Below are 10853 nucleotides of genomic sequence, written 5' to 3'. Positions count from 1 at the left end.
TCTTCTTCTTCTTCTTCTTCTTCTTCTTCTTCTTCTTCTTCTTCTTCTTCCTCTTCTTCCTCTCTCTTTATCCTGTCCCTACTCAACAGTCTATTTTGCTTCTAACTGCTGTCTTCCTTAATGTGTCCTTCCTTTTGTGATTCACCTCTACACTTTCTCTTATCCCCTTCCTCTCCTATGTCTTTATTGGGTAAGTTACATTTCTATATATAACTGAGTGTGTATATGTATTCTTTGCTCTTTTAACTAATTCCAATGAGACTGAGGTTCAAGCATTGCCCGCCATCCCCCCATTTCCATCTTCACTATAAAAACTCTTCCTTGTGCACCTCTTTTATGTAAGAAAAATTTTCACATTCTACCCCTCCCTTTCTTCCTCCCCTCAGTGCATTCCTGTCTCTCACCCCTTCATTTTTTGGGAGATCATCCCAACATAATTGCCTCATACTCATGCCTTCTGACTATGTGGACTCCTAACTGCCCTAATAATGATAAAGTTCTTAGGAGTTACATGTATCATCTTTCCATATAGAAATGTAAACAGTTGAACTTTACTGAGACCCTCATGATTACTCTTTTATGTTTACCTGTTTTATACTTCTCTTAAGTCTTGTGTTTGAATGCCAAATTTTCTATTCGGCTCTGGTCTTTTCATCAGGAATGCTTGAAAGCCCTCTGTTTTACTAATATCTGTTTTTCTCCCTGAAACATAATCCTCAGTTTTGCTGGGTGGGTTATTCTTAATTGTAATCCTAGCCCCTTTATCTTCTGGAATATCATATTCCAAGCTCTCTGTTTCTTTAATGTGGAAGCTGCTAAATCTTGTGTGATCCTGACTGTGGCTACACAATATTTTAATGATTTCTTTTTGGCTGCTTGAAGTATTTTCTCTTTGACCTTGGAGCTCTGCAGATTTGGCTATAATATTCTGGGAAGTTTTCATTATGGGATCTATTTCAGGAAGTCATTGGTGGATTCTTTCAAGTTCTATTTCACCCCCTGGAGGTAAGGTATCACGGAAATTGTCTTAGAGGCAGCTGGTGGTCCAGTGAATGGTGAGCAAGACCTGAAGTCAGTAAGGCCTGAATTCAAATGCAACCTTAGATACTAGCTGTGGAACTCTGGGAAAAGTCATTTTGCTTCTCTTTGCCTCAATTTCTACAACTGTAAAATGGGGATAATAATAACACCTGCTTCCCAGGGTTGTTGTGGGGATCAAATGAGATAGTGTTTGTAAAAAGTACTTAGCACAGTGCTGGGTACACAGTGGCTTTTTATAAATGCTTATTCCCTCCCCTCTCATCTTTTCTTCTTTAGGATGCCAAATTTCTCAATGACTGCCTCCTTACTTTGGCATGCTATGGCTGAACTTACCCTCATTTCAGAGTCTTGAGTCCATGCTATTGGCAAAATTAAGGTTTGGGTCAAGGCCTGGAGAGCAGCTCATAGAATTATAGACAGTGACATGCTGCTAAATGTTTAACAACCTCTCTCTGAAAAAGCAGGACATACTTTTAAGTGTGTGTTTTAAGTCTAGCTTGCTCTTTGCATTTTCTAGTCTCAGCCCTTGTACAGTGCTTGGCACATAGTAAGTTTAACTAATGCCTTTTCATTCATTCATAGGATGGTTAGGAGCCGTAAGTGACCTTGGAAGTCACCTGGTCTCACACCTTCCATTTTACGGATGAGCAAACTGAGGCCTGGAGAGGTTAGGTGGGTTGCCCCTAACCAGAGAGACCAGAGGGACTGGAGAGTCCCCCAGCTAGTGAGAGTCAGAGGTAGGATATGACTCCTGTCTTCAGGTTGAGCTTTTAAAACTCTAAGTCATGATGCCTTCCCATCTATGGAGAGTCTTACTTGGTGAGAATTTCTAGTCTGTCCTGTAGGCAGAAACCAGCCTCCTGTGCAATGCTGAAAAACTTGGCTCTCATGTTGGCACACACGTTCATCTTGGCGTCTGACACACCAGAGGGATGGCTGCAGAGAGACAAACGTGAAAGACAAAACCATGAGGCTGGGCTAGGTTTGGGTGAGGTGAGGGATGAAGGTTTTTTGCTGGTTTGTATTTTGGTCTGGGCCTTTGATTTCTTATCAGTGCACGAGGACTTCCCCACATGGAAATCCCCTCTGTTGATTTAGATTGGCAACTTGGAAGCAGCATGGGGGACCTCGAGGTTAAGTGACTTGCCCAGGGTCACACAGAAGGCATATGTCATAGTTGGGACTTGAACTCAGGATTTCTGAACTCCTCGTCTGGTCCTCTGTCCTCTATGTCACATTGCTGCTCAAGGCTCAGGTAGTACTAGGAACTCATATGCCAAGGGACCCCCAAGAGTCAGGCTGTGCTCATTGGTCTGATCTATGTCTGGAGGCATGCCTGACCAGGGCCAAAGCAGAGTATTGCTTTGATTCTCCCCTTTCTATCCCTCCCCTCAAGCACAGCCAAAACTAGGGTGCGGGCAACAGGGCTGTGCCTCAGAGTGCTTGTAGCACCCTGTTGTGCTCCCTCCCCCTGGTGGCTACACTCCTCACCCCCTATCCCATTCCTTTGGATTTCCTGGGAGTGCACTTCCTCCTCCTGAAGACCTCCACCCCTGATGAGCTCACCCCAATCCCCCTGCCCTATAATTCTTCCTAATTACAGCAACCTCCCCCAAACTCCCCATCCTCTGGTCATCTCTGGGCTTCTTCCTATGCTCAGAGACTCCTGCATCTCTTCACCAGAGGTACCTCATCCTATTTTTATAGGAGTTGAAAGGCAACAAAGATTTTTTGTGCCCTTCTTTATGCCTCCAGTTACTTAATAAATGCTTTTTGACTTGACTTACTTTGATTAAACTGCTGGGATGGTAATGCTATAGTCTGTCCATCTGAAACCACTTGAAATCAGTGTCTAAGGCAAGTTAAATGATGACGGAGTGAGATGGTGGGGCACAAGATCCTGGCAGATGTTAAGGGTAGTCAATGATCAATGATCAGATGATCAATGATCAATCAAATAATCAATGATCAGAGTCAGAAGGATTTTCAGACTCCACCTAGTCTAATGGAGACTTGAACAGGAAGCTCTTCTCACTCCAAGGGGTTGATGATCAACGAGGGGTCATCCAGCATCAGCATGAAGACCCTTGTAAAGCCACTAACTCCTCAGGACATTCTACTTTGGGACTCTCGTTGTTGAATCATTTTGGTTGTATCAGACTCATCATGACCCTAATTGGGGTTTTGTTGACAGAGATACTGGCGTGGTTTGCCATTTCCTTCTCCAGATCATTTTACAAATGAGGAAACTGAGGCAAACGGGGTGAAGTGACTTGCCCAGGGTCACCCAGCTAAGTAAGTGTCTGAGACTAGATTTGAACTCAGGAAGATGAGTCTTCCTGACTCCAGGCACTCTATCCCCTGAACCATCTAGCTGTTCCTACTTTGAAATAACTCTGAGCATTTAAGAGTTTTTCCTACACCAAAGTGAAATCTTTGCCACTTGTACCCACTGCTGTCCAACCTTTCTATCACCCAATAGTCCTTCAGATATTTGAGGACAGCTGCAGTGTCCTCCTGTGTCTTATAACTGTTTCTCCAGTATAGTGCCTTTCTTAGTGATGAACATAATTTAGCTTTACAGACAGAGGCTTGCCTCATGTAGATGCAAGGACACTATTCAGAGCTGACCTAGTCAGAACACGCCACAAAAGACTATGCTTTTGTTGCTGGCAGATGTGTGTAATAATAGCAGGAATGTGGCTCTGCCAGCTTCATATAGCCTTTTATTCTTGTCCCTGGCTTTATTTGCATGAGAACCAAAGCAGATTTAGGGAGTGAGGGGAGCCTTTTAACCCCAGGCCCCACAGAGCTTCTTAAGGTGGAACCATTGAGATACAGTTTGGGGATGTGGTCTCAAAATTACGACTTTTATAATCATTAAAAAGAATTTTCTAACCCCAAATGAGATAGTTGTTTGGGACCAAAGGACCTTAAACTGGTTTCAGGGGAAAGGGGATAAAAATAATGAGCTTTCATTCAGTTTTTTGCTGCCCTTTTCTGGTTGTCTTGTCTTGTCTTAAAGCCCTACTTAGAGCAGGATGAATATAGAATCAACTTATCCTTGTTAGGGTGAGGCTTTCTAGCCTCTGAACATCTGGAGATGGTATGAAGGCTAAATAGCTAAGAAGGCTGAATGTTGTGCATTCAGTTGTTTCAAATGTGTTTGACTCTCTGTGACCCCATTTGGGGTTTTCTTTTTTTTTTTTGTTTTGTTTTGTGTTTTTGGCAATTGGGGTTAAGTGACTTGCCCAAGGTCATACAGCTAGTAAGTGTCAAATGTTTGGTCTGAGGCCACATTTGAACTCAGGTCCTCCTGACTTCAGGGCTGGTGCTCTATCCACTGTGCCACTTAGCTGCCCCCATTTAGGGTTTTCTTGTCATAGATACTGGTGTGGTTTGCCATTTCCTTCTCCAGCTCATTTTACAGATAAGGAAACTGAGGCAGAGTTAAATGACTTGCCCAGGATGTGAGAAAAATGAGACATTAATGCATTGTTGGTGGAGTTGTAAACTGATTCGACCATTCAGTAGAGCAATTTGGAACTATGCCCAAAGGGCTATAAAACCATGCATACCCTTTGACCTAGCAATATTATTACTAGGTCTGCATCCCAAGAAAGATAAAAAACAAAAAGGAAAAGGACTTATATGTACAAAAATATTTATAGTAGCTCTTTTCTGGAGGCAAAGAATTGGAAATTGAGGGGATGCCCATCACTTGGGGAATGGCTGAACAAATTGTGGTATGTGATTATGATGGAATACTATGGTGCTATGAGAAATGATGAGCAGGATGCTCTCAGAAAAACCTGGACTTAACATGAGCTGATGCAAAGTGAAATGTACCGTGTACAAAGTAACATCAACATTGTGCGATGATCAGCTGTCATTGACTTAGCTATTCTCAGCAATACAATGATCCACACAACTCTGAAGGACTTATGATGAAAAATGCTATCCATCCCCAGAGAAAGAACTGATGGTGTCCATACAAATTGAAGCATACTTTTTTAACTTTATTTTTCTTTAGTTTTTTTTTTGTGGTTTATATCTTCTTTCACAACGTGACTGTTATGGAAATGTTTTGCATGACTATACATGTATAACCTATATTGAATTGCTTGCCTTCTCAATGAGGTGGGTGGGAAGGGAGAGAATTTGGAACTCAAAGTTTTGAAAATGGATGTTAAAAATTATTTTTACATGTAACTGGGGGAAAATAAAATACTAAAAAAAAGAGAGACTTGTCCAGGGTCACATAGCTAGTAAGTATCCAACTCTGGATTTGAACTCAGGTCTTCCTGACTCCGGGTCTAGCACTCTGTGCACTCTAGCACCATCTAGCTGCCCTGAAGAGGATAAATAGCTGAAGTCTAAAAGATGACTGAAGAGATTGGCTTGGTGATCAGCAGAGCTTGCACAGTATAGAGCAATTCAGAAAAGGACGTTGGCATCACCTGAGGATAATGACAGCCCTGTAGTGCCTGAGGTGTAGCTTGAAAGTACTGAATAGTACCGAACATGCTGGAAAGGTTTTAATAAGCCACTCTGTTCTGAACAAGGAAGTCTGTTTTATTCTCAATTCAGAGTCAAAGGCTGAGGAATAAAAGCTTAAGACTGAATCTGTGTTAGGAGGGATGAGGGCTGTGTTAGGAGGTGAAGCACCTCCACGTTGTTGTGTGGTCTGTATGGTAGAGGTGTCCTACAGACTTTGTTCAAGATTCAGAAGGAAGCTAGGGAGTAGGTATCAGGAAGAATTCCCAGACTGAGAAGTCTATTTTGGGGGAAATCATAGAAATCCTACTCTCTCGGTCTTCCTGTGGGCAGTGATGAGTGGGAGGGTATCTGAGTAGTCCATGGTGCTGGACTGGGCTGAAGGCATCTCTTTTCCTCATGGCTAGGTGAGTCCAGAGAGAGACTGTGGGAAATTCTAGGTGGTCTGTTGGCACACAGTCTGGTAGCCTGACACTTAGCTCAAGCCTGTTTTCTCAAATAAGTCTTGTCTCTCCTGCCCCATCCTAGAAGACTCCTTAACCCAGTCCCAGGGCACAGAAGTAGCACTGTCCTATCACCCCTGCTTTCAGGAGTATGAGGGGGAGTGGAAAAAGGGGAAACAGGTATACTTTAGACATGTGGATTGAAGAGATGGAGGATGGCGAAGTAAACCACACTTTCTCTTTCCTCTTCCCATTTGCCTATGCAGTGTATCTGAAATCTAGTACTAAGGCAGGTATCTTACCAACATGGCTCTATGGACAGGTGACTGGGATGGTATATGTGTGATTGAGTAAGTTCAAGGCTGTCAGGGCCCAGGCAGAGCTGGCTCCCAGAGCCATGTGGGAGTGAGGCTTGTAAGCCTCTAGCATTAACAACAACAACGACAGTGGCAACTAACCAGCCAGGGGCAACGATGACAACTACTACCACCACCACCACTACTACCACCACCACCACCACTACTGCTACTACTACCACCACTACCACTATTACTACCACCACTACCACTACTGCTACTACTACTACTACCACTACTTCTACCATCACCACTGCCACCACCACCACTACTACTACCACTACTACTACTACTACCACCACTACTACCACTACTATCACTACTACTACCACTACTACCACCACCACCACAACTACTGCTACTACTACTACTACTACCACTACTACTACCACTACTATCACTACTACTACTACTACTACCACTACTTCTACCATCACTACCACCACCACCACTACTACTACCACTACTACTACTACCACTACCACTACTACTACCACTATATCACTACTACTACCACTGCTATCACTACTACTACTACCACTACTACTATAACCACCACCACCACCACCACTACTACTACTACTACTACTACTCCTCTTAAATTTCTGATAAGTAGTTTGATTTTGGACAAAGTATCAACACGAATCCTCCCTACAATATGACTCCCTAAGCTTTGGTAGATGCCCTCAGCATCATTTCTCCTACTTGTCTCAGCCCCTTAGGTATCGGTGCCCCTGACACCATCATCTGACCTAAAGATCCAACCTGAGGACTTTGGGCCTTGCAGTCTGACCCACTGATGTCCCATGAGGACTTCTGGGACTTTCCATGCACCCTGAGGCCAAATGTGTTTTATGTGGTGTTTCTCTCAAGAAAACACAAACTCCTTGAGTGTTGGGGCTGTCTTGCTTTTTCTACTTGTATCTCCAGAGCTCAGCATAGTATTTCTCATGTAGTAAAGGGAATGATAAAGGCTTTTTTCATTCATTCATGCATCTGTTCCTTCGTTCACTCATTCATATATCTCCAAGTTGAGACCTGGCATGGTCCCCATTGCCCATCTTTTCTATACTGTTCCCTTCTCTCCTCTGATGCTGCCACCACCCTGGGACAGGCCCTTATCGCTACACAAGTGGACTGTTGCAATAGCTTCTGGGGGCGGGGTCTGCCTGCTTCAAATCTCCTTACTCCAATCCAGTGCCCACTCAGCTACCAGAAGGATCTTCCTAAAGTGGGGGTCTGATCACATCACTCCTCCACTCAGTAACCTCTAGGGGCTCCCTGTTATCCCTAGAATCAAATGTATGTGCTGGGGAGTAGGGTGTAAGAAGACTGTAAAGGTAGGAGGGGGCTGGATGATGAAGGGCTCTGAATGCCAGAAGAGTCTATATTTCATCTCACCTTCTGCCAGAACCATGTCCTGATCCCCCTTAATGCTAGTGTCTCCTCTCTGAGACCACCCCCCCCATTTATCCTGCAGCAATCTGGTTTGTCCATAGCTGTTTGCAGGCTATCTCCTCCATTGGATTGTAAACTCCTTGAAGGCAGGGACTATTTTCCCATCTTTGTATCTCTAGTGCTTACTACAGTGCCTGGCACACAGCACACACGCACCCACGCACATGAGCACACACACACATATACGTACACACACACACACACACACACACACACGCTCTATTTACCTTTTAGGCCTCTGGACACTCTCTATGCTGCTGCTGCTTGACTTGTCGGTCATGCTGTAAGACAAAGGAAGGATGATCTTTTAAACCTTGCAGACTTGCTTCTTGCTTGTCCCTCTGCTTCTTCTGATTCAGAGCCATGTTGATTTTTGTGAGGGGAACCGGTAGTCATACTATACAAGTTGGGCGCTGTCCTTTTCAGGACCATTGTAGGCTCATTCCCACTTCTGAGCCTTTGTGGTGCTGTCCCTCCCTTCTGGAGTGCCTTTCCTTTTTTTTTTTTTCCCATCTGCCTACATCTTGGCCATCTGCCTTGGCCACTCTGCCTGAGTGCGAGCTCAGGCCCCCTTAGCACCTTATCTCATATTTTTCTTTGTCTGGTGACTCCCCAGATGGATAAGAAGTTCTTTGAAGATAGGGGTCCCATTTTAGGGTTTTCTTGAGTCTTCAGGGCTAAAGCACTGGGTTAGGCATAGAGCAACAATGGAGGATCTATATATCTTTGGGTTTAATAAATTTGTAAATAAGTTAAATAATTGACTTGGGGTCTCATGACTAAGGTTTCCTTGGGGAGCCTCATGCCTGGTGCTCTATTCTCTTTCCTCACCCTGAGCTACAAAACCCCTATATTCCAAGTCCATCATTCTCTAAGCTCATTGCTTTAGACCTCAGATGTCAGCCTAATCTCTGCTAAATATGAGGAAATGCCCCCACCCATTTTTTCTCTTTTGTTTTACCCATTAAAAACTCTACAGGTCATTATTCTCAGGTAGAGGAGAGTTGTAACAAGAGTGGAGAAGGTACCATGGCTGGCATGTTGGAGAAGAATTTGGGGCCTTTGAGACCCTTTTTATTCACACTGAAGGCCTGGTTAGAGAGGGCCAGTCCCATCAACACAGGATTGAGTGACTTCCCAGGTCTGCCACTAACATAGAATGGGAGCTCTGGTAAAGTCACCCCTCTCCAGTCCACAGTTTCCCTCTCTGTAAAATGGGGGTGCTGTTGGCTTATACAATCTCTAAGGTCCCTTCCATCTCTGAGATTCTATGTGCAAAAGACAGAAACACAGATATTGAGAGTCACAAAGGTCTCCAGGAACCATCTGGTCTGTGCCATGGCAGAGTAGAAAATCCACCCTCTACTCCAAAGAAAAGTACCCCCAAAGTGGGCATTTAATCTCTCCTTGAAGACCTCCACAGAGGGAGAACTCACTGCCTCCCTGAGGAGGCCTGGTCCACTCTTGAAGCACTGTCAGACTTGGGAAATTGACCTCTCTTTGACTCCCATTCATGGCTCCTTGTTCTGCCATCTTTCACCTGCTATCCCTTCAGATACTGGAAAGCAGCTACCTTGCCCCTCTGCTGAGGGCTCTCTTTCCTAGGCTAGTCAACCACAGCTCCTTAAATACACCCTTATAAGGCATGACTTTGAGGCCTCTGGACCACCCTTGGACTTGCTTCAGTTTACCAAAGTCCTTTCTAAAAGGTAATACCTAGAATTTAATTCAGGGTGTAGTGGCTACCATGCTCCACTTGAGATCAGGAAGACCTATCTGGATTCAAATCGTGACTCCTACATGGACTAGTTACATGACCCCAGGCAAGTGACTTGGCCTCTCTGGCCTGTAAAATGAAGAGGCTGGATTACAAGGTCTCAGGTCCAAGTGAATGACCCTACAATGGTCCAGGTAAGATCTGATAATGGCAGATACATGACATTCTCTCTCTAGTTCTGGATACCACATCTCTCAATGCAGACTGAAATCACATTTGATTTTTATGGGAGCTGTGTTGAGCTGTTGACTACAATAGACCTTAAGAGTCCATTAGAACTTCCTCACTCCCAGTAGGGTGGCTACTTAGGAGGCATTTGTAATAGTCCAGGTGAAAGGTAATGAGGACAGAACTAGGGTTGGGCAAGGAAAGTAAAGAAGAATAGAGGGTCATTATTGAGAGTTGGAAGGGACCTTAGAAATCATCTAGTTCAAGCTCCTCATTTTACATAATAGGAAACTGAGGTCCAGAGATTTTTAGTGAATTGTCCAAGGACACACAGGATTGACAGAGTCAATGCAAAGAGATGTTGTGGAGGTAGACACGATAGCACTTGGAAACTGACCAGAAAGGAGTGGGTAGAGGAGAGAGAGAGGAGTTGAAAACAACACCAAAGTTTGACCCTGGGACTGGGAAAATGATGTCACTGATAGGAAGAGGGAAGCCGATGAGGCAAAAAGATCTTTAGCCATGCTGAATAGTTCAGTCTGGGACATGCTGAGTTTGGGGTGTTAGCAGGAGATCCAGGGAATGATCTAGTGTGAAATGTGGGTCTGAAGGTCAGGAAAGAGGCCAGATCTGGAGACAGCAATGTGGGAGCAGGTGTGGTGGGCATGGGAGAGTGGGGAAAATAAAGAGGATGACTCCTTTCAACTAGACTTAAGTCACCTGGGTAGAGGTGAGTAGACTCCTGTCTACTGTTTGTGCAAAATATAGAAGATAATTAAAATATGCTTGTATTTTAATAAGATTTTTAAAAAATGGTTAAAATTAGACCATTTCTAAAATATCCCTAGAGGGCAGTGAGACCCTGTTCACTTTTAAGAAGAACCTGAATTTAAGTACACATGGAATACCAAGCTGTGTCAGATGACCCAGAGCATGATTTTTCATAAGGCAAAGAAAATAGAGATAAATTATAATAATTATCATAAAAATTTTGCATCAATTGACACACCTGGTCCTTTTAATGTTAATCTCTCTCTCTCTCTCTCTCTCTCTCTCTCACAAAGGCTTCCCTAGCCAACTGTGGTCTTTCCAATAAAATGATTTACACTCCAG

General features: G+C 43.9%; 1 protein-coding gene across 1 annotated transcript in view; it reads right to left on the bottom strand.

Annotated features, from left to right (window-relative positions):
- Positions 1-10853, bottom strand: part of CCDC60 (coiled-coil domain containing 60) — a 209766-nt gene that overhangs the window by 12063 nt on the left and 186850 nt on the right. Inside the window, exons 11-12 of the mRNA XM_027865495.1 lie at positions 8023-8076; positions 1858-1977 (exon numbers count right to left, since the gene is read on the bottom strand). Of these exons, the coding sequence (XP_027721296.1) occupies positions 1858-1977; positions 8023-8076 (174 nt within the window). The remainder of the gene's footprint in view (positions 1-1857; positions 1978-8022; positions 8077-10853) is intronic.

The sequence above is a fragment of the Vombatus ursinus genome, unplaced genomic scaffold (assembly GCF_900497805.2).
Source record: "Vombatus ursinus unplaced genomic scaffold, bare-nosed wombat genome assembly UNPS02001287.1, whole genome shotgun sequence".
Lineage (NCBI taxonomy): Eukaryota > Metazoa > Chordata > Mammalia > Diprotodontia > Vombatidae > Vombatus > Vombatus ursinus.
This window is presented reverse-complemented; position numbering and strand designations above follow the sequence as displayed.